The 25,009-nt window shown below is 38.6% G+C and overlaps 1 protein-coding gene across 1 annotated transcript; it reads right to left on the reverse strand.

The window, feature by feature from the left end:
• Nucleotides 1–284: 284 nt before the first annotated feature.
• Nucleotides 285–25,009, reverse strand: SQLE (squalene epoxidase). Its single transcript, XM_059901163.1, has 11 exons — nucleotides 23,791–25,009; nucleotides 20,018–20,270; nucleotides 13,297–13,477; nucleotides 11,705–11,801; nucleotides 10,649–10,762; nucleotides 10,393–10,564; nucleotides 8,412–8,507; nucleotides 3,858–4,000; nucleotides 3,283–3,379; nucleotides 1,527–1,614; nucleotides 285–808 (listed from the first exon to the last, which is right to left on the reverse strand). Exons 1-11 carry the CDS (start codon nucleotides 24,079–24,081, stop codon nucleotides 616–618), a joined length of 1,725 nt encoding a protein of 574 aa, XP_059757146.1. The 5' UTR covers nucleotides 24,082–25,009; the 3' UTR covers nucleotides 285–615.

Below are 25,009 nucleotides of genomic sequence, written 5' to 3' on the forward strand. Positions count from 1 at the left end.
TTATTAATGTTACACAGTGGAATTTATATAAAGCCCTCGATTGCCTTTCCATATAAATGTGATATTTTCCAAGAACTCAGAAGAGAACCTTATCCAATTGGATAAGTGAGGAAAGACAGGTGGATAGATGAGGAAAATAAGGTCCAGAGATATTAAGGCAACTTCCCCAACGTCAGGAGTTATTTAACAGAATAGGTTTCCCTCCGCATTTTCCATCCCACTTTGGTTTCTTTTTCATGAAGTTACGTAAAGAAGTCCACAGCACGAGACAAAAAGACATGAGAGTTCGTTCTTCATTTTATTTGCATGTCCCATAATAACTCATCCCAAATACTGAATTCAAAAGACAAACTGCAGTTCCTCAGTGTTAGCACTAATTTATGGTAACAATCATTTCTTTTACATATCTATCTTATTTTACCCTTCATTTGAAATTGCAAATTATATATTTACATGTTTATGTACAAATAACTTCAAAAACAAATTAATCCCAATCTTGGTCCAAGAGTTCCCCACTTTAGAAGCGGTATAGTACTGTGCTATGTACATCTCTTCCAAGTCTCTTCAGACTTGGCAAGTTCCCAGTATTCATTCACAGATGGTTCCCCTTTAAGCTTAATGAACCAAGTACTTCATTTCTGAGTAAATTAGAGGAAATATTACAGAACACGCTCTGTACAATACAGCACCGCTACTGAAAATGGCTCGGGGTTTTGTAATCCAAGGTTCTGATTTAAAGCAAAAATATGTGGCATAGGCTGCAACGGCAAAGAAGTGTCCGATTAAAACCAGAGGATTAGGAGACAATCTGTAATAGGAAAGATAAAAAGTATATATACATATATATTAGTAAGACCTGGAAATGAAAGTTGACTCGTAAAGAGGTTCCAATTATATATCATCTGTAAAGGTAAACACACTATATTTTAGGAGACTTTACAAGCTTGTATCTGCCAGCTAAGGGACAAATTAAAATTTTTTTTTTCTTACAAGAAACTACTTAGACTTCACCGCTGTCAGAGAAGCCAGTAACTCCTCTTAGTTTATTAAATTGTATGTTTTGAGCTGTTTTCTTTCACTAATCTTGAGATCTCAGTCTGAAATAGCTGGATGGCCTGGCTTGTTGAGTCTAGATTTTTCAAAAGATAACAGTGTTGACATTAAGATAGCAGATGAGGGAGAAAAATCTTAAAGAATTTCATTTTGCAGACTTTCCAAGAATAATTCTACATATGTCTGCACCATCAGAACTGTTACTGAGTTTCATGAGTCCCAACAAAATTAAATTCTAAATATAAACTTCTATTAATCATGGTTCCCATAGAATCAACCCTGTTTCCTAGACCAAAAATGCAGCACTAAATATTGCCTTTTTTCATTTCTCTGGGCTGCGTTTTGTTTGGGATACTACTGAATGATAAAATGGCAAAAGGCATAAGGGAGAGAGACTTGCAGTCATTCATAAACCCAACTGTCCTAAGAAAACCTGGAACATCCGTTTCCTCTGTGTCATTGAAACAACTTACACAGAAAGCAGCCCAACTGGACCAGCAACACATTCTCCACCAAGTTTGAAATAAAGAAAACACGCTTTTCTTAGTTGATGTAGGGAATCTAAAATAAAAGTTAAAAATTACTCCCGATCAAATTATCCACACATTTATGTTGGGTATTAATGAAATGTCAGAAAAAATGAATGTGTAACATTTATTACACCTTACAGATAATTTCTAAAAAATCTAGTTGCATTTCAGCAACCCAAGACTTCCTTTAAATTTCATAAGTAACATTACACATAGTAATTTAAGAAGTGTGAATAAACTTTTTCTGCTAGTAAATAATTACTAAACATGTAGGTCTTAGAGTTATTTAAAAGCTATTTCCTTGACTGTGTTGTAAATTCATTAAATGATGCAAACTACTTTGTAAACTTTTCTTATAAAAACACAGTTCTAGAAACCAGATCCCCAGTCTCTAAGATGCCTGATCCATATCTCTGAGCAGTAAATTATCAAGTAAAAAGAACAGCTGTGAAGAGTAAATAATAATGCCTTATATGTGTACATTTTTTATACTTTTCGAAATAATTCATTAAACCCTCACAACATAATATAATCAATCAATAACCTTTTTAATAGTACAGAACCAGTGTTCTTCTCAAGTATGCCTAGATTGTTCTTTACAAAAGACGAAAAAGGATACGACAGGTAACCTTTTACTCCAATAAAGCTCATTCCTCCTCCACTATTCCGTAACTTTTTTAATGTTGTTTTGTCGGCAGATTCAAACTCATCATGTAAGAAACTCAAGAGCTTAGAAAAGCTTAGAAAGAAGAGCTTAGAAACACTCCAAATTTAGTTATTTTCTTGCCCAACCAGCCATTGTAACTTCCATGCTCAACTAGCAAGAGAGATTTGCTTGGCAAATCACAATAAGTTGTCTTTGCTTTTAGCAAGAATGATGGCTAGAGACGCTGCAGGAAGCACTTGTACTGCATCGTCCTTTGTAATCAGATCACCAAAGTGTGGATCACTAGGGCCTCAGCCAGGTCATAGAAACAGCTTTGTTGTAAACACCTGAGGTGATGAGATTCAAGTTACATTTATTCTTGAAAACCTAAAGGTCTAGTTTTACTAACCTACCACTCACTAATTTGTACACGGCCATGGTTGGGAGGTGGCACAGATGCCTTTTCCTCCATTTCTGCCACTGTTTCTGCTAAATCATGTTTTCCTTAATGTATAGATTGACCATCACCTCATATGGAAACAAAAACAAAAGCGTGGGAACATTTCTGCTTGTGCACTTTAACAGGAGACAAAATCTAGGCTTGATATGAAGCTCATATTCATTTTACAAAATACAACTTTGAAAAGAAATTGAAACTAGTGTTCAGGAAGAAAAAGATTAACAACTATATTGCCTTTTAATTCATGGCCAGAAAGATCTTCCATCACAGTCTCATACATTTGCATAAGATTTGCATCACAATCTTATGCATCTGATTTGGACCAGAGGGGTGAATGACGACACATTATTGAGGTATTGCTATTAAGGCTGTCTACGGAAGCAAGAGCCTTCCACACAAAGTGATGGATACATGATGATTAGAAAAAGTCTTGCTCAAGGGTTGAGTTAAAAAGGACTACCAACTTGGAAGTTAGCAAACGCAGGAAACATTTCTATTTCTGGCCTAATCACTAACTTTTTTGTAATTAAGTTCCCTTCCTGTGCTAAAAATCTGCACTTCAGCAATATTCTTTTAAAAATATCTGCACTTACCATCTGTGGCAGAAAATAATTCATAAAGAGCCTGAGCAAGGATATTCACAACAAAGGAATGAGACGTTTTTCTCGTCCAATAGAATGATTTTTTGGCCTAAAAAGAAAAAAGATCACTTATTATATGGTAAAGGGAAGGAAGGAAGGGAGAGAGGGAGGGAGGAAGGGAAGAAGGAAGGAAGGGGAAGGGGGTAGAGGGAAAGAGAAAGAAAGAGCACAGACTAATGTTTATAATCCCCTAAACTGATGATAGGTATCCTGAGGACTATTGTACAAGTAATTATGCCTTGTTCAACATTTACACATCCACCAAAAAAAAACATCTCCAGAGCAATGAGTTACATCTCTGAAGCTAAGTGGCCCATGTAATCCAATGTTATATAATATCCAAGTACAGAAATTCTAAAAGATTCATAGGTGACAAGTCAAGTTCTTAATCCTGAACAAGACTGCTTAAGAATCACTTACTAAAGACCAGGCTCCTAGGTACAGACCTCCCCTTCAAAGCCCCATTCCTCTTAGGCCCCAGAAAGAAATCTATTTTGTGACATTTTTGTCAAAGGATAATATCTTACCTGGAAAACAGCTGCATCATCATAAAGGTCAGGGATACCCTTTAGCAATTTTCTCCATAGTTTTATATCATTAAAAACAACAGTCATTCCTCCTCCAGTAAGAGGATGCCTCATGTTATATGCATCTCCCAAAAGAAGAACACCTATAAAAAGAGAGAAAGTAGATTATGACATCATCCTGGAGCATCCTTTAAGACAAACAAAAAGACTACTCTGTTAATTTATAAACATTTTGAATGTGAGCTAGTAAATGAGAATGTGAAAATACAAGGGACTAAATCATGACTAAAATTTATTCAGGCAAAAATTCAAGAGTTGATTCAATTAATATCTATTGGGTAACTAATATGTGCCAGACCCTGGGGATACAGTGAGAACAAGAACATGGTCCCTGCCCTCAAGAAGCTCACATGTGACCCTAAGATTAAGTCAAACAATGTCAAAATATTTATAAGGCCTCTTCCATGAAAAACAGAACGTACAGGCATCCACGCATAAAAAGCAAGCCTTCCACGAGGGAAAAAAATCGAGAGGTCGTTGACGTTTCACAGTAATATTTGCTGCCAGCATGTTATAGAGAGATGTCTGTATGGTTCTAAGGGAATAGGCAGATATTCCAAAACCATCAGAAGTTAATTTAAGAGAATAAGCCTTGATTGAATCTTAGCTGAAAATTAGGCCCCCTTAAAACAGAACTACAGAAGCAGAAAGCTCCGCACTTTGACTCGAGATACACCTCCTGACCAAGCTCCTGACTAAGGTTCCCATCAGTTGTCAGCCTGGCAAATGACCTATGACTTAGAGGGACAGTTAAACAAAGCATTTATTTAATTTTGTCTCTGAGAGCAATAGCCAACCATAATAATAGTGGCGACGTGGCAGAATTATGGATAATTTTTTTCTGTAATGTCACAATATACTACATTTATAACTAATTATAGAATACACATATATTTATGAAAAGGTATATTCTAAATATTAATCCAAGTTTTTTATGTATTAGTCTAATACCTTCACTAAAAACCACAAACTATAACCAGCTTTTATTCCTCTTTCTCCATGGAACATTCCCAATCCCACCAACTAGGGTATGTTCCCACAGCATGCTGTTTATATCGATTTGGCACTGGCTTTCATTCTGCTTTGCAGTATAGTTTGTTCATATGATTGGTAGTTTATGATACATGTTTTTCCATAGCAAATGATAGCTGTTTACGTTCAGGAACCACAGTATAGCGACAGCTCCCGTTCACACCTCTCCTCAGGGCTCCACACTCCTGTTTTCAATGGGGCTCCACCCGGCCACTCAAATGACCTCCCAGCCCTTCACACTATGTCCAAAAGTGAGCTCATCATCTCTCCACACTTCCCTAAACTTACACACTTTTCCCTGTATTTCCAATGTCAGCAAATAGGTGGCAAAATTATCTAAGCCTGAAACCTGGGACCCATCAAGAGACTTCACTCTTTCTTACTACCATTAATCACTGAGTTTCATGCATTCTTCACCTTAGATGTTACCCAAATCCATTCTTTACCTTCCATTTTTATTGCCACACCTTAGTTCAGGCCTTTCATCATCATTTACATGGAATAATTAAATAGCCTTACTATAGGCTTTAGTCTGAACTTTCCTCCAAACCACCTTCCACAACATATCAGAGTAATATCTTTGAAACAAAACTCTAATCATGCCACTACCTTGTTTAAAACTTTTCAGTGAACTATTAGAACTAATAAATCAGTTCAGCAAGGTTTCAAGATACAAGTTAAATATGCAAACGTCAATTTTTTTCTATACACTAGCAATGAAGAATCTTAAAATGAAAATAAGTCCACTTACAATAGCATGAAAAGGAGTAAAATACTTAGGAATAAATTTAACAAAAGAAATGTGAAACTTACCCTCTGAAAACTACAAAATACTGTTGAAAGAAATAAACTCTTACATTTACAGTCAAGTTTTGACAAGACTGCCAAGGCAGTTCAATGAGGAATAGTCTTTTCATCATGTGGGGCTGGTGCAACTGGATATCCACATACAAAAGAAGCTGAACCCCTTCCTCATACCATACATAAAATTTAACTCAAATGAATCAAAACACCTACATGTAAAAGCTAAAGCTATAAAACTCTTAGAAGAAAATATAGGAGTAAATCGTCATGACTTTGGGTTGAGCAAAGACTTTACATATGACATCAAAAGTGACACAAGAGGGGCTTCCCTGGTGGCACAGTGGTTGAGAATCTGCCTGCCAATGCAGGGGACACGGGTTCGAGCCCCAGTCTGGGAAGATCCCACATGCCATGGAGCAACTGGGCCCGTGAGCCACAACTACTGAGCCTGCGCATCTGGAGCCTGTGCTCTGCAACAAGAGAGGCCACAATAGTGAGAGGCCCGCGCACCGCAATGAAGAGTGGCCCCCGCTTGCCACAACTAGAGAAAGCCCTCGCACAGAAACGAAGACCCAACACAGCTAAAAAATAAAATAAATAAATAATAAATCAAAATTTAAAAAAAAAAGTGACACAAGAAAAAACCAGATAAACTGGACTTCATGAAAATTAAAAACTTCAAAGAATACCATCAAGGAAACCAAAATGACAATCCATGGAATGAGAGAAAAACGTTGCAAATCATATATCTAATAAGGGATTTATATCTAGAATAAAGAATTCTTAGAACTTAATAAATTTTTTTTTAATTTACCCACTTAAAAAATGTACAAAGTCTGAACAGACATTTCTCCAAAGAAGATACACAAATGGCTAATAAGCACATGAAAATATGTTCAACATCATTATCCATCAGAGAAATACAAATCAAAATCACAGTGAGATATCCCTTCACATCTACTAGGATGCTATGAGCAAAAAGACAGATAATAACATGTCAAGGATGTGGAGAAATCGGAACCCTCATACATTGTTAATGGAAATGTAAGATGGGTCAGCCACTTTGGAAAACAGTTTGGCAGTTGCTCAAAGCGTTAGACAGAGTTAACATGAGACCCAGCAATTCAGTTCCTAGGTATATACCCAAGAAAAGATGAAAATAAATGTCCACACAACAACTCATACACAGGTATGAACCAAAAGTAGAAACAACCCAAATGTCCATCAATTGATGAATGGATAGTCAAAATGTAGTACTGACATATCCATACATGGAATATTATTTGGCCATAAAAGCAAATGAAGGACTGATACATGTTACAAAATGGATGAACCTCAAAGAACAGTTACAAAGGATCACATTGTATGATTCCATTTATAGGAAATATCCAGAAGAGGCAAACCTATAGAGAGAGACAGAAGGTAAATTAATGGTTGCCTGGGGACTGGGAGGAAATGAGGAGTGACTGCTAATGGGTACAGGGTTTCTTTCTGGTGTGATAAAAATGTTCTAAAACTAATTGTGGTGATGGTTGCATAGACCTATGAATACACTAAAAACTAGTGAACTGTACACTTTAAGTGGGTGAACTATATGATTTGTGAATTATATCTCAATAAAGCTATTATAAAAAAGAACTTTTCAATGACTTTCCATCGTCTATAGGATTAAAACTAAACTTTAAATAAATATCTTACCTTTCTACCACTCTGACACCTATCCTATGCTCCAGCCATAGGAAGCTACTTGAGTTCACTTAAGTGCCACCATTTCTCGGCCATCCTAGCTTTTGCCTACTTAGAAGTCCCTCATCTCTCGGGACCTCCCTGGTGGCACAATGGTTAAGAATCCACCTGCCAGTGCAGGGGACGTGGGTTCAATCCCTGGTCTGGGAAGATCCCACATGCCGCGGAGCAACTAAGCCCGTGTGCCACAACTACTGAGCCTGTGCACCGCAACTACTGAAGCCTGCATGCTCTAGGGCCCACGTGCCGCAACTACTGAGCCCACGTGCTGCAACTACTGAAGCCCGTGCACCTAGAGCCCGTGCTCCACAACAAGAGAAGCCACCGCGGTGAGAAGCCCGTGCACCGCAACAAAGAGTAGCTCCCGCTCGCCACAACTAGCGAAAGCCCGCGGGCAGCAATGAAGACCCAACACAGCCAAAAAAAAAAAAGCCCCTCATCTCACTGTCCACCTGATGAGCTCCCACTCACCCTCCGTGCCCCAAGTCCAGCTCTGTTTCCAGAGCAATGTCTTCCCTAATCACCCTTCCCAGTTCACAGGCTCCCCTCCCTGCCTTGTACACCCCACCCCTTCGCAGTGAATCGGGGATACCATGAGTGGGCTTTCATTACAGCATTTATCAGCAGTGTTCTGAAATTATCTGTCTATATCTCTCACTAGAAAACTGCCTTCTCTAGATTAAGGACTGTATTTAATTAACTGTTGTATCTCCAATAACTAGAACAGTGACCTATATGTACTCAATATTAAATAATACATATAACACTAATTTTGGTATTACTAATGCATTACTCCACAGTAATCAAGTTTCCATACCACATGTTACAAACTGTACCACATACATGTCATTTGGAGTAATGAATTTGAATATTTGGAATATCTTTTATAAAATCAGTCCAATAAAATAATACCTTGTTTGTTTACTGGTGAAGAAGGGAGGAAGCTTGCTGGCATCGACCTCAAACGAGAATTCTGAGTGGCTTCTAGGAATGGTTCTTTCAGGTGATCTGCAGTAAAGCCCACCCCACCAAATAAATGGTTTATAACATTCCAATTTCAAGTTATCACATTTTCTTATCAAGAATAAACAAATACCTACTACACATCTGTTATGGGTGTTACATATATCCCTTGCAAAAATTCAAGAACTAATTATTAATAAAATCGTTCATTAAGCACCTAGTTATTCAAGCTAAGGAATTACTAAGGAATCTAAGAGAAAATTAATGTAAATAGATAAACATAGAGCTGGGTGAACCAGAAAACTTGAGGAAAAGTGAAGCAAATCCAGATGAGATGAGACAGGGAGAAAAACCACCCACCTCTCTTCCAAATGTTAAATGCTAGGTATCATATATTTAACACCTAATTTATTGTCACCACCATATTCTATAAGATCAGATGAAATATACCACCAATTCACAAACAGCAGGAGGTATGTACAGTAGAAAAAGGGTAAGATGTATAGAGCACTACCTTTCTGAGCTTTAGTTTCTTCATCTAGAAATGAAACAGCTGGATTAGCTTATCTCTGAGATACTTCCCAGTTTTAAAGTTTTGTGCTTCTACTTGTATAGAAAATAAACTTTCTTTTCATACCATTCGTAATCTGGGAATATAGGAGCAGAATGCCTATGCTGAAACTATTCCTTCCTACAATGAGTAGAATTTCCATAACTTAACTAATATGAGCATAAAACTACACAGGGCAGTCTGCTGCAACTAAGTTTCGGATTGGGGAAAAAAAAATCTATATAAAAAAAGAATGCTAAAAATATCACATTATGAACTATCCTTTTCCTAAATATGCATAACTCATTCTTTCCATCTGAAAGCTTCAAAAATGGCTTAACTGAGTGAAAATGTATTGAAGTGCTGAAAATGTCATTGTTAAAAATCTAAATTGGTCCATGTATACCTTAATTTCTGTTAATATTCTGTTAATTATTAAATAGAGTGCTTTCACTTAGTTTAAAAAATAACTTTGCTTAATTTAAAAAATAACTTAAAAAACAATATTAAAACGTACTCATACCAAGGATAATGTGCTATTACTATAATCATATCATAACTGGCAAGCAGGGTTTCCCTTCAATTTTATCAATATTCTTAATAATTTGTTTATATTTCTTTCTTACATCTTCCTATTCTCAAAAAATAATAATTTTAATGAGTGTTTTACAAAGATGTCTGAAAGACCCCTATAGCCCTCATGTTCTGAGGGCAGAGATGTATGAGCCAGACAGACCTGCTTTCGACCTTGGCTCTGCCACTTACTAAAGGTTTGTATTTAGAAGCTAAGTAATCTCTCTGAATCTTAGTTTCCTCATCTGTAAAATGGGGATCATGATAATGCCTGCCTCATAGGGTAGTTGTGTAGACATTCAATTATGTTAGTAAAACACCTCTTATATGGTAGACATTCAATATATGGTAGCTATCATTTCTACAAAAACCAAGCACAAGAAGTAATTAAGTATAAGAGCTATTTCAAGAATTCATGTCAGTCTATTTATCTCTTGTAAAAATAAAATACAGTGTGTGTGTGTGAAAAAAAAAAAAAAAAAAGAATTCACATACCTAGACTGCTATCCAGATTACCTTAAAAAATACCATATATGCCACTATTAATGATTATTCAGAAAACTATAATTATTACTAAGAAAAAATACATTGAAACTATTTTTTTTACTTGGAGATTTTTTTTATGTGCTAGTTTAAATAGTTCATTCAGCTCCAGTGTAGCTGACTGACTGGATGAATTTTTCACCTGCCATCCTTATCTTTGGCCTAATTTAGACAAAGCTTCAGTGAGAACTGGAAATGAAGGGCCTTTTGTGAGACTTGCTTGCAGACAGTAGATTACAATAGCAGTGAAATACTATTTCTTACCAGGTAATTGTGGGTAAATGTTTTCAGTCATGTATTCTCTTAAATTCCTTGGCATTTCTCCTCGGATGTCAACAAGTACTCGAGTTTCATTAGGTGAAATCTGGTAGATGAGAACTGGACTCGGATTAGCTAAAATAAGTTCAGCATGATTTGCTTTAAACTGTGGTGCATTCTAGAAAAATAAATAAATAAAATGTTTTAATAATTTTCAAGTTTCAAGTTGCTTTTATTTCCTACAATTGCATTCCTATGGTACCTTCATAAGGAAGCCAACAAAATGTGAAGAAACGGAAACTTTATTGGCAATCAGGTTTTTCCTGAACTTGGAAAAAAGTCCATCTGCAACAACGGTCAATGGAGCATGGAGTTCCTACAACAAAAACAAAGAATACTCAGCTAAATGGTTAGAAATACACAGTGAAAAGGACATTCTTTTAAAAGGTACATGAACAAATTTAAATACATTATGGGGCATTACAGAGTATTTGAAGATAATGCTATTGAAGGAGCTGTTACATGGGCTGAAGGTAATGCACAACCAATCTTTAGAGACCCTTCCCCTTGAGTCCCTGAGGATCACCTTCCTCCAAAGCCCTACCATCCAAACCATCTGGGATTAAGCTACTTTCATGGACACTGGGGAAAACTGCTACAAAGCAAGCACAGCCCATAGAGGACTGAATCTCATTACAAATTCCAAGGACGAACCACATTCTTTTATTCTAGAATTTTCTAACTTCACATAGTGCTTTCAGTTAGTGGCTAGGGCTTAGAAGAATTTTTGTACACGTGGATGTATGTATTTATATTATCTTGTAATTGCCCCCATTAGAGTATAATTCCTAGGACGTGGTTACCCTATGGAGCAGCCGGGAAGAATCAACAGATAAGCCTTTGACTTTCTCTTCTTTACTAAACCAACAGGAGCAAACTATTTTATTCTGCTATTTCCCCAGACATTCTCTTACTTTTTGCCTTTCTTACTTAAACAATAGTTTATTTTATTCTAATTATTTCTTTTATGCTGAATCCTTCCTTTTTGCATCTTCCAGTTCCCCTCTGCTTCTCTCCTAGGGTACATTTCTCATTTCAGTTTTTAATACAGTTAAAATCATGGTGTTTGTTTCTGAAGTTATTTGAACAGCATTCTGAAGTGCTCTAAAGAACAATGTGTTCAATTTGGTGCAGAGGGCTTAGAGAGATCTCGGTCCCTTTGATGAATAATAAATCGGTGAGCCTACTTTTTTTAAAGGAGTAGGAGAAAAAGAAAATAAAAATCTCTTAGGAAGAGCTAATATTTGATATATCTCACCTTGATGTCTCCAGTCTCCTTATCCCGGTACTGAACTCCCATCACAGCATCATCTTCTTCTAGTAACTGCAGCACAGTGCCCTCAATAAACTTTGTGCTAAAAGATAAATAAACAAATTCTCTGGTAGCACAACTGAACAATTTAAATAAGGAATGAAAAATTCCCTTTTCTTTATCTCCAGTTTACCCATGTAATATGGACACACATGTACATAGAAAAAGGTCTGGAATGACGAAAAGCAAAGAGATCATTAATGGATTTTAGAACTGGTGTGGTTTTAATTTTCTAATTTCTTTCTTTTTTTTGTTTAATTTATTTTAATTTTGACTGTGTTGGGTCTTCGTTGCTGTGCATGGGCTTTCTGTAGTTGCGGCGAGCGGGGGCTACTCTTGGTTGCGGTGCGTGGGCTTCTCACTGCGGTGGCTTCTCACTGCGGTGGCTTCTCGTTGCTGAGCACGGGCTCTAGGCGTGCGGGCTTCAGTAGTTGTGGTACGCAGGCTCAGTAGCTGTGGCGCACGGGCTTAGTTGCTCCGTGGCATGTGGGATCTTCCCAGACCAGGGCTTGAATCCGTGTCCCCTGCATTGGCAGGCGGATTCTTAACCACTGTGCCACCAGGGAAGCCCTTAATTTTCTAATTTCTTAAAATGGAATACATATTACTAATGTAATGATATTTTTAAAAGCATTTTAAAAAGTAACAGGTTTTATCTCATTCATTAAAAAATAAAATACATGCAGAAAAATTTTACATACCCACACAAATTCATACACGGAATTGGAATTTATCTACCAAATTATTCAGAGTAGTTACTTCTAGTTAGAAGGATCATGGATAATTTTTACAATCTTCTTTATATTTTTGAGTATTTTTCCATTTTTCTACAGTGAACATATTCTACTTCCATAGATATCAAATTCATTCAGTTCTAAGAATAATCCACTCACGTCACTTGCTTTGTCAACACTTAAGCCTTTGCCAATGACATGAGGGTTGTCATGTTTAAAACTTAAACCTCAATTATAATGCATAGGGCTAGAGACAAATATAAGTTAATAATTAAGAGGAGAAGCCCTTTAAAAATTGTGAATCATTATACTATACACCTGTAACTTACATAATATTGTACATCAACTATAACTCAATAAAAAGAGAGAGAGAAGCAGGCAGTTCTGTCAGTCTAGGTCCTTAATATGAATGGAACAGGGATCTTCTCTTGAAGTTCTCTAACCTGACTTTTAATAAAAAGGACCATAACCACAAACCCCAACTCCCAAATGGGCACATATGAACTTAAACCTTAATTACAACAACCATACCCTCTAAATTCCAACCACATAAAAGATCACATATATTTAGTCAAAGGAAAATTCTCAATAGTTCTATGTCATTCAAAGGAAAGTTATCTATATGATATTCTTAACAAAGGCATTGAAGAGCTAACATTCTTCTAATTTATGGTTTATTTTAATATAATAGCTATGTTCTAACCCATACCCAAACACTTATGAAAATGTATAAAATAGTATTTGTACGAAGGCCAAGTTTAAATGTGTTTCTTTAACATCATGTATTTGAAGCTGTAGTCTTACTTGGGCTCTGCCATAGCTGCTTTCCGGAGACTCATGATGAACCTTCCATGATGGAAAGCTCTTCCACTCTGCACATGACTGTTTTCTGACAGAGGGAAAGGGATCTGAACCTCTGATTTGCTCTCCTGATCATGAATTATGTAGCCATTTACAACCTGGGCATCAATACCTTCCACTGTATCTGCAAAACAATTCAGGTCGAAAAAATCAATTTTGTAATATGCCCAGAGTTACACCAGGCACCAACAGGACATGGACCATTGAAAATGAGTTTCTGTGTTCATAAAGCTATGATACCATTTGGAGAACTGGACATTAATATAACTATTTCAGAAATCTTAATGTTTCTGGAAGACAAGGCTTAGCAAATTCGTAATATCACAAAAGGTAAATATTTACATATAAAATTTACTCATTAAAATTCATAGGAAAAATATTAAGACCCTAACAATAATGGGCAAAAGTGTATAGATGATTCACACTAAGTAGTACAGAAACATTGAACGTATCAGGAAAAATGTTCAAAACTTGATTTAAAAAAATCAATGAAATAAAACTGAAACAATAAGACACCAAATCTCTCAAAATTGCTAGTGAGATAAAGATAAAATGGATAAATTTATATATTACTGGTCATATTATAAAGTAATAACATTTTAGAAAATAAGTACAGCAATAATTATCAAGAACCACGAAGAAGTTAGCATCCTAATTTTAGTCTTGTAATCCATCTAAGATATTCATCCTAAAGATATAATTCATATTTTTAATAATTATTAAAGGTGTATACAAAAACAGGTTCACTACAGTGTTACCTCTAATAAGAATAACTGTAAATAACCTAAATATGAATCTAAGTTAGGTAAAGTATATTATTAAGTATGAACCGAGAAATTACTATGTACAGGCTTAAAATTATGATAAAGAATGGTTAACAGTATTGGAAATACGTTTCTGTGAAAAAGTGGACTTTAGCATGTATATTAGTCACATAATATATATTTAAATACATTAAAATATATTAGGGATTAAGTACATTAAAATAACTTCATTTCTGATAATAGGAAAACTTTATAATAAACAATTTTTATCACATATCTATGCTAAGATCAAAATAAATAGTTTCTGATATGCTTTTTAGTCACACTTAAAGTCCAGTCAGGGACAAGCTGGATGAATACTTGTCACACATCTGACCTAGGACCAAAGTAAGTTAGTTTTTTGGTATGGTTTCTAAATTATTCCAGTTAAAATTCATTCAGAGAAAAGTACACATATATCCTAAAAGCTGCCAATTAGCAGTGTATTCACTTTGGATCTCTTTGCCAGTCTTTACTGACCTAAATGTTTAAAGCCCATCTAGTATTTCTACTTTTGTTTTGTCAGCTACTGAGATAGCTTGTTTTTCTTAAGCCATAATTATATTATGGAAGAACTTTAAATGCTAAAACAGTCCAATTTAGAACACAACAGACAATGTGAAAAGTATATAGACGATGTGAAAAGCATATAGTAGCACAGTAAAATTTTTCCTCAGGTAAATTATCCTAAGTCAAGTATATAAATAAGGTCTAATTTAAGATTTCTTGAAAAATCTTTCTTTCTACTTTATTGATGAAATCGAATATGACAGACTTTGGCACTTTTACTTTCTTAAGCAGGCAGGAAGATGGCACCCTAAACCTTAATGAAATGCAGGCTTCACAAATACTAGTTAATAACTTTGAAGACAGTGATGGGACTTAGAGCTGTCACTAACTATTAACCATATAGCTCCAATATTAGACTACTACTATCAACATATCAGATAAACTGGCATGGAAAACTCTTCCACATTGAAAAATGCAGAATTGCTTTCTATAAAAAGGCAAGCTAAAAAACAAAACCAACAAAAAAACTGCATATGCTAAAAATGAAAAGCAACTTCAAAGTCAAACCAGTGAGCAAGTTTTAAAGGCAACAGCATAAGGGTATCAGAACCACAAGCCTAAAAGGCTGGAGTTATAAGGACCACTCCTGGATAGGAGGTAGGGGCCCCCACATGCAATGGACGTTGGAACTTGGCACCATATGTAAATTTCTTGTCAATACGACAGAGACCAGAAAAACTCAATTCAACGCCCTGAGACATGGCATGGAAGTAAGCCATCTACCATAGGCCATGGGTGGAGTCATCCATAAGAAAAACAATCCTAACTTTGTACCATGACCTGGTGTGAAGTCTGAACCTCAAAATGAGTATACAGTGCATAATAAAATAGGTATCGCTTATGGAAATCCAAATATAAATATCAGAATCAAGGAATAAATATAACAAAAGACAAACAAGATTTATGACATTTTATTTAAATACACTCAAGACCTAACTGAATGGACAGTATACCACATTCATGGATAGGAAGTCCAAGACAATTTTTCTAAACCTGAGCTAGACATTTAGTGCTATTTCAGTCATAATCTTGACAGGGTTTGTTTTCATGGGAATTGAAACCTGATTCTAAATTTTATATATAGAAAAGCAAAAAGGCCAAGAAAAGTCAAGATATTCCTAAAGAAAGTGAGGTGAGGAGGAGGTTCCCCACTGGATAATGAGACTTATTATAAAGTTATAGCATTTAAATTATAATGTATTCATTTGAAGAGTTCTAGATATTAAGCTTAAGCCAAAGGGCAATCAATTCACTTATTAAAAACCCACACACCAGGATGGGTCAGTCGGTATTATATTAAAAGTCTACACTCCAAAAAGTAACTATTTCAAGGGCTTCTATTATCCATAGCTCATCACACCTGAGGGGGAACTGACAGCATAATGAATGTTAAAAAGGACTCTTGCTATGATATTAAAGGTATGCATGATGCGTGGACTGGCTAAAATACCTCAGTGGCTCCCCTCCCTCTTGCATGGCTCTCCTCACCCTTACATGAACTACCTATAAGAACCCATTGAGGTTTGTTGCCACAACCTTGGACATATCCCCTGAGGCTAGATTTCTAAATGATTCTATATCCAGTCATTAGTCTGAGGGCATTTCCAGTTGCCTGATGTTCAACGATAAAGGTAACAAAATCCTGTCTCAGGATACTGTCACATCTGCCTCAAGTGACCCTCTCATGGAGGGTGATGGTTAGGAAACTTAAAAGGACAGAGGCGGACCTCCCTTCTTCACAATGCACTCTCTCCACGTGGGTCCAGAGCCCTGCAGTCTTTTGCTTGTCCTCCTCATCTGCTCCTTCTCGGTCCTCTTTTTTGGCTCCTGCTCACCTCACTGACCCCAGGGGTCGTCCTGGACCTCTTCCGGGCAATGTTGTCTCGTCTCATTTAAATACCATGACTCCTCTCTTTCTCTCATCCCTCACATCTGATCCATCAGCCGGTCCTACTGACTCTTCCTTCCAAACATCAATATATTCCCAGAATGTGGCCACTTCCCCCACCTCTACGGCTACCACCCTGGTCCAAGCCAACAACTCTCACTGATTCTGCAATAATCCTCTAACAGGTCTCCCTGCTTCTGACTTGCCACTTTATGATCTACTCTTTTGTCTACACAATAACAAGAATATTTTAAAATAATATTTCTAATCATACTTCTAAAATGTGAAATCTAATAACTCCTCTTCTTAATATTCTCCAGTGGCTTCCCTTTGGAGTAAAAGCCAAATCCATATAGTGGGCCACAATGGAATCCAGCCCCCATTGCCCATCTGACCTTTTCTCTATAACTCACACCACTCAAGTCAACACGATTCTCCTTCCTCGCTCTTCAAAGAGGCCAGGCTCACTCCTCCCACCAGGCTTTTCCCCTTGATTCTCTCTCTGCCTGGAGAGAGAGTCCTTTCCTCCAGATAGCCCTAGGGCTACTCCTTCACCACCTTCAGTCCTTTACTCAAATGTCATCTTCTCAGCGAGGCTTTCCCTTCTCCCACTTCATTATTTAAAAATTACACACCACCCTCAACTCCCTATCTCCCTTTTCTGATTCTTCTCTAAAGCCCTTATAACCATAACATATACTCTAATTTTTATTTATTCATCTTTTATCACCACCCTCTACACTAGCAACTAGAATGTATGCTCTATGAGGGCTGGAATCTTTGTTTTGTTCACTACTGTAGCCTCAGCACCCAGAACAGTACTTACAATATGGCCAATGCTTAATAAATATTTGTTAAATGAAGGAATGAATGTAACCCCTTTAGTCGCCTCCCTCTCAACTTTATCTTCTCTGTCACCACACAAACATGCTCTATCTAGTATCAGAATACCCCTCCTTTGGGGACTTCCCTGGTGGCACAGTGGCTAAGAATCCGCCTGCCAGTGCAGGGGACACAGGTTCGCGCCCTGGTCCAGGAAGATCCCACATGCCACGGAGCAACTAAGCCCATGCGCCACAACTACTGAGCCTGTGCTCTCGAGCCCGAGAGCCACAATACTGAGCCCACACACCACAACTACTGAAGCCCATGCGCCTAGAGCCCGTGCTCTGCAACAAGAGAAGCCACCACAACAAGAAGCCCACGCACCGGAACAAAGACCCAATGCAGCCAAAAATAAATAAATAAATTTATTAAAAAAAAAAAAACAAACACCCTCCTTTATCCTCACATCTGCATCTCACCTCTGCCATTTCTGTTTTCTGTTAGAGAAAAACTCCTCGAGAGTAGTTTTCTAGTCTCAAATTTTTTAATCTCCCACTCACTTCGGTCTAGGTTTCGTCTACACAACTCCACTGAAACATCGTCAATGTCACAAGCAACCTCCAAATGGCCAAATCCAATGGCCCTTTCTCTACCTGAGGGTCATCTTACCTGACCCTTCATTAGCAAACCATGACATGGCTCCTTTCCTTTCCTGATACGTACCCGTTCCCTCCAGCTAGAAACATTTTCCTCTCTTGGATTAAGGACACCAAACTCTCCTGGCTCTGTTCTGCCATTCTGCCGGCTCCTGCTCAGTCTCCCTGGCAAGCTCATCTTCTTTTGCCCAACCTCTAAACACCAGTTTCCCAGGACTTGGTTTATTCTGTCTTCTCTTTTCCCCCTGCACACTCTCCTGAGCTGGTCTCCATCACTGCTGTGGCTTTTAAGTATTACCAGTATGCTGACATCTCTGAAATGTCTACTCCAGCCAGCTCAAATCACTCACTCCTCTGCACTCGAGATTCATATATTCAACTTAACATCTCCACTTGGATATCTCAACAGGTCTCCCAACTTCCTCCCAGGGCCTGTTCCTCTCTAGGTCTTCTTATCAGCAAACAGCACCGCCATCTACCAGTTGTTCAAATCAAAACCTAGGAATCATTTTTTAACACCCCCTCTCTCATACCTCACATCAATCCTTTAGTAAGTCATGCCATTCCTGCCTCTTAATTTGGTCATGAATCTGTCCACTTCTCTTTACATCCTCTCTACCATACTAGTCCAAACACCATCATCTGTCATTTGGACTTAGCAATGAGCTCCCACTAGACTCCTTGAGTTGACTCTTGCTACCCCACCACCACAGTCTTGGAGGCTATTCACCACACCATATCCACACATTCTTTTAAAACAGCATTCTACAAACTGCAGGATGTGACTCAATGGTAAATTGTGAAATGACTTTCGAGCTGTGAATTGTATACTTGGGTAAAATCATGACAAGTATTTAAAAAGTAAAATTGCAGTCAGATTTAGGTATGTTTGTAGGTACTGAGTCAGGATATAAGATGTGTTTGTCATTGTGAGTAGCTGTCAAAGGTCTGAAGCCTTTATAGAGGCGTAAACAGGATCCTGTCATATTCCTGCTCCACTGCCTTCAAAGCCCTGCATGATCTGGCAGCTGCCTACCTCTCCAACCTTAATCTCAAGCCACTCTCCTTTCCCCATTACCCAATACTTTCTGGCTACACTGGTCTCCTTTTCAGTTCATTGAACAAAATAGCAAACATTTACATAGTGCTTCCTACACACCAGGAACTGTTCTGAATGCTTTGTCTTTATGAATTCAATTAATCCTCTTAAACTATGAGACAAGGACTCTTTTAAGTGTGCCAGTTTTACAGATGAGGAAACTAATACACAGGAGGTTAAGTAACTTAGCCAAGATCACACAGCTTTTTATGTACCTGAGGTGGTAGTCAAACCCAGGCAATCTAGTGCCAGAATCAATGCTGGTAATTACTACAACATACTGCCTACCCTACATGCCAAGCAAGCTCTTTCTCAATTCACAGCCTGGGCCTATATTTTATACTTTGATTCCCAAGAGTAGATAGCTGATCTGTCTTGTTCACTAGTATAGCCTTGGCACCCACTACAGCACCTCATACAAAGCATACAGCAAATGTAAGTATTTCCTAAATGAGTAGTATTTAAAAAGCACTGGGTTAATGGATGAATGATGCTTTAAAAAAAGGTTCTATAACAGGTACACCATATGCACTCTACAAATGATAGTTCCCTTCACCTTTCACTAAATTTCATGCCCTCATTCTGGTTTTCCAGTCTTCAATTTTGACCATTACAATTTTTTAGCCACTTCATTTATCTCACTAAGGCTACTTCATATCTCCTCATGTTTATTTTCTCCTTTGCTCTCATTTTCATGCAAATTTGTTGCTAAATGAATAGAGTAACTTTTATACATGAAAATAAAATGGAATACCTTTTTACCAGTCATAGCAAAGAGTGCTTGCTTATGCCACATAACTCCTAAAAATCACTATGAACCTACCTTCAAGACCCAGGTCTTTAAGGACATGATAACCACCTGGCTGCAGAAATTCTCCAAGTATCCTGTCGGGCTCTTTTAAATCTCTCTCAATTACTGTCACCTTTCTTCCATCTCTGGAAAGCACTGCCGCCAAAGCAGAGCCGAGTACACCAGATCCCACGATGATAATTTCTGGATCATTTTGAGAAGATATCAACGTAGAGGCAGTTGCTCCTATTAAGGTTGTTTCTGAAATACTGGTTCCTTTTTTGCACTGTTTTTTAAAATAAAAGTGAATTATGTAGCCACATTTGTTATCTTTAAATCATACTACTACTATATAGACACACTGGACATCTGCATTTTAGGTAAAAACTATACCCTAAACATTATCAAACCAAATGAACTGTTACATTTTTAAATCCAGATCATATATAAAAAACAATGATATCAAAATCTTGGTTAAACAAAAACATATAGTAATATCCCAATAAAATTAAATTATATTCCATCATTCAAACATATTTAGAAAATGCTGTCACATATTTATAAATCCATAATAGGCCAAATATAAAAAATGTTTACAAGGGGCTTCAAAGACTTACAGGGAAAATTCTATCATTAATTATTCAATGCTTCAAATATATACTGAGCATCTACCAGATGCAAATCATGTACAACTTTTTTTTTAATTAATTAATTAATTTATTTTATTTTATTTTTGGCTGAGTTGGGTCTTCATTGCTGCGCGCAGGCTTTCTCTAGCTGTGGCAAGTGGGGCTACTCTTCGTTGAGGTGCGCGGGCTTCTCATTGCGGTGGTTTCTCGTTGCAGAGCACAGGCTCTAGGCGCGCGGGCTTCAGTAGTTGTGGCACACGGGCTCAGTAGTTGTGGCTCGCAGGCTCTAGAGCGCAGGCTCAGTAGTTGTGGCGCACGGGCTTAGTTGCTCCGCGGCATGTGGGATATTCCCGGGCCAGGGCTCAAACCCGTGTCCCGTTGGCAGGTGGATTCTTAACCACTGTGCTACCAGGGAAGTCTCATGCACAATTTCTGATATGACTTCATGTTGCAAATTATTCAGCACCCTGTAGATATTTCAACTATTCATATTTATTTTCTCCCTCTGGGTTTTCATCTGAAAAATCTACCTTAATCTAAAATCACTTTTATATAACAAAAAACTGTCAAATCCTGGCTATTGATCTATTAATTGAGAATATTTAACTTAAAATGCCAAGAGAATAACTCATTCTGTCCCTTGGGATTCGACCTGTTCACAATTTTAGTCCTTACATATAAGAATATATTTAATTTACCTCCCTTTTCCCCTATCCTGATACTCTTAAGAGAGCCTAGTCAAACAAGTGGCCCTCCAGTTTAGGAATAAGGACAAACATTAAACCTATCACTCATTGGGCTGACAGTAAAAATCTTAACTTTGATTATAAGAAGATGAAAAAGGCCTGTTTTGAGAGATTTATGCCCACTGAGCATAACAGTGCCTGTTACTTTTATTTTTTAATGAATAACTCAATATTGTTTGTTTCTTTTGTTTTGATTTTAGCCGTGTGCGCTGCGCGGCATGTGTGATCTTAGTTCCTGCACCAGGGATTGAACCCTCGTCCCCTGCATTGGAAGCAGAGTCTTAACCACTGGACCGCCAGGGTAGTACCAATTCAATACTGTAATAAGTACTTTTTCTTGGTATGTGGATTCACAAATATGAATACATTTCAGATACAGAGTTGCAAGGAACCATCTTCCTTGAGTTCTCTGACCTTATCGATTAAGACTAAAAGCCATTTTGACAGGGTTTTAATGCCATTTTGACAGGGTTTTAATAAAAAAGGAAGGAGATAAAACCTAAAATCCTTTAGAATTTTAATTCTCTGTGACTCTAATATTCATTCAGCTTCTATAATGGACTGGGGCCTTCCTGTCCATTCTATTTTTTTATAATTTCTCTTAGAGAAATTATCTTTTCACAATAGAGTCAACTCTTACTCTCAGTATTTCTTAACGGCCAGAGCAACTGTCTATATTTAAATTACTGTTCTGAGAGCAAGAAAAGCCCCTTTTGTCATCTTACCCATTTGTTATTAGTTTTTCTTCCTAAATTTTCCCTGTTAAACACACACACACACAATCCTGGAAGGGGAACTCTGGAGAAAGTTACGCCTTTCAGAGCCTGGTCGGTAGATTCGTAGTTTCCACTAATGGGAACTTAGTACTCATTACAGTCTACCAACTCCCAGGTATTTAGGAAATAAGCAGAAAGCCTGAGGTATTCACAAAGTGGAACCAACAGTGACTGCTGGTAATCCAATTTCCTACCCCCAAATTTCTCTACGGTATGACAACATTCCAGCCACCTGGACCAGTGCTCAGTGACCTTGAGGGACATTATCTCAGACAAAGATACCAAAGACATCAATTTGAGGATTAAAGATTCCCTCTCCCTCCCCTCCCATTCCTCCAACCCACACCCACCCTATCACTGAATTCAGCACCACTCCAAAGGTTCCTAACAGACGGAGACTACCTTTAGACTAATGTTAATAGCTACTATTTATCACAGTTATGAACCAGGCATTTTGCAAACATTAAATCATTCAATTCGCTAACTACCAGCCAGGTTAGTGCTGTTCCCACCTAAAAGAGGCAACGGATCCTTACAGAAACTAAGCAATTTGCCAAAGGTCTCACAGTCAGCAGTGGTGAAGCAAAACTCCTAAACCGAGCCCCCACCTCTTCTGCAAACCGTGCTGATCTGTACTGCAGATACAGGAAAATGATGGGGATCCAGAACCCTCAAAGAGTGAATTATTTTGTAGGCCACACACCCTAACGTCAAGTCACTGTCGTCCCTTACTTGGCCTACTGCTGGAGTCTCTTACCCCACATCCCTGCTTCCACTCTTATACTCCTACAATCCATCCTCCACACAGAAACTGGAATGTGCTTCTTAAAAGGTAAAAATCAAATAGCATTACTCCCATACTTAGAATCCTCCAGTGCTCTTGGGAAAAAGTATAAACACCCAAGGGCAACAAACCCGAAATGTTCTGGCCTCGACAACCTTTCCCCCCTCATCTCCCACCACTGTCCTCCTCTGCTGTCTTTGCAGGGATCGTCATAACTTTACGTGTATTTGAAGACCCACCTTTGATTTAGGAACATGGCTGAAATGCACACACTAATTAGTCTCTTGATTTAGGTCCTTGATTTACTGAAGGCTCCGCCGACGTGGGGAGAGCAGGGTGTTTTGCCCAAGACTTTAAAACACTGAGCATTTTACTCTGCCAGCTCTTCCGACTGTTCTGTGACTTTCCCCAGGCAGCTGTCCCTTCTTATAAGCCTCAGACTTAACCTGCAGCGGGTTTCTTTCTTCCCAGGTTCAAACATAATCCTTACCAAAGGATTTAAATTTAAAAAAAAATGTTTTTCCATCACAGATGGTGATTCTGTCCTAGTGATGCAAACATTTCAACTTTCATAATCAAATCAACATCCATAATCAAACCAATTTTATTTAGCATTGGCACCACCAACACTAAATGAAACAAAGGTTTTTCAATCATTCCTAAGAGCCTCAAGGATTTAGCCAAGGAACAGTCAAGAGCTTTTAAAACAAACAAACAAACAAAAAAAAAAACCAGCTATATGAGAATTCCTACCACAGTATCTAACCTGCAGCCTCTCGCCCTTTAAATTAGAATATTTACATTTGAGTAACCCCAGTCCGAATTTTAATATAAGACACTCATTCATTTGCCCACTTTGAATTCAACCTACCCTCCTAGACCCGAGCTGCTCTTTATTTTCTGATCCAGGGGGGGATTTAGCCCAGAAGAAGCCAATGAAAGGCAAGGCTGAGAGAATATCCGAGAAGACCGCGAACTGGGAGCCGCTCTGCCGGCGCCCGAGGAGGGCCCCGTTCCGGTAGCGACAGCGATAGGACAGCACCAGCCCCAGCGACAGGAACACCAGCACGCACAGCAAGAGCTCCTTGTTGGCCAGAGAGACGAAGTCTCCGCATTTCTTATAAAAATAGGTGAAAGTGGCAATGCCAAGAAAAGTCCACATGGTTTAAAGGTTTCTTCGGTGACACGGGGTCAATGTTCAGATCCGATCTTTTCTGGTAGGGTTTTGGTGTTTAGATGTTCTCCCCAAAATGTGTTGCCAAAAGTAGCACGGGGGACCGGCCAAAGTCCAGTAAACACCGTCACAGGATTACAATTCAAATCGGACTAATTTACAAAATCATATAAAGTTAGTATAAAAGTATCAGAAGAGGGGAACGTTCTCCAGGATTTAAAAAACAGTATTTAAAAATTTCCTGCTCCAACAGCTCCCGACCAGACTCTCCCCTTTCAAGCAATCCATGTATTTCCCACCCACCCCCCGTTTTTTTTTTTGTAAGGCGAGGAGGGTCCTGGGGGCTATTCCGGATGATGTTTTAAATTTTGTTGCTGGCTTGTCGTGCAGTAAAATTGCTCTTCTCCCTCACCAGCAGCAGGTGCCCTTTCAGAAGAGGAACAGGGGGAGAAACATCAAAGAAATATCTCGCGCTGGGAAAAACGCGGCTTCGCCTCGTCCGACAGCGATGGCCCAGCCGGGTCGGAAAGCGCAAGGGCTGCGGCGGTGAGGAGTGAGCTTCCTCTCTCGCCGGGGCCGCCTTCGCCCACCAAAGATGGCCTCGGACTGGAGACTGCGGCTCTAGGGCAGGGAAGCGCAGCCCCTACCTCGAGACCTCCACCTCACCGCGGCTCCCGAGGAACCAGCCCCCGAACCTTCCAGCTGCTGCACGGCAGTTTCCACAGCGCTACCCTTAGAGGGCAGAGGCGGCGGCGGCGGGAGCTCCCGACCGACTCCTCAGCAGCATCCCTCGCGGGCGGCGGCAGCCTTCCAGCGCGGCGCTTCGGCAGTAACCAGAGTAACCGCCGGGAGCCCGAGTTGATGGCCAGGCCCCGTGCGCCTCCGCGGAGGATGGGCTAGGCCTGGGCCAGGGACC

The sequence above is a fragment of the Balaenoptera ricei genome, chromosome 17 (genome assembly GCF_028023285.1).
Source record: "Balaenoptera ricei isolate mBalRic1 chromosome 17, mBalRic1.hap2, whole genome shotgun sequence".
Classification (NCBI taxonomy): Eukaryota; Metazoa; Chordata; class Mammalia; order Artiodactyla; family Balaenopteridae; genus Balaenoptera; species Balaenoptera ricei.

Coding starts and splice junctions, on each gene's coding strand:
- SQLE (XM_059901163.1), bottom strand. CDS start 24,081: ATGTGGACTTTTCTTGGCATTGCCACTTTCACCTATTTTTATAAGAAA. Junction 10,763..11,704: donor AGGAGACTGGAGACATCAAG/GTGAGATATATC, acceptor TTTTTGTTGTAG/GAACTCCATGCTCCATTGAC. Junction 8,508..10,392: donor CATTTACCCACAATTACCTG/GTAAGAAATAGT, acceptor GCTTTACTGCAG/ATCACCTGAAAGAACCATTC.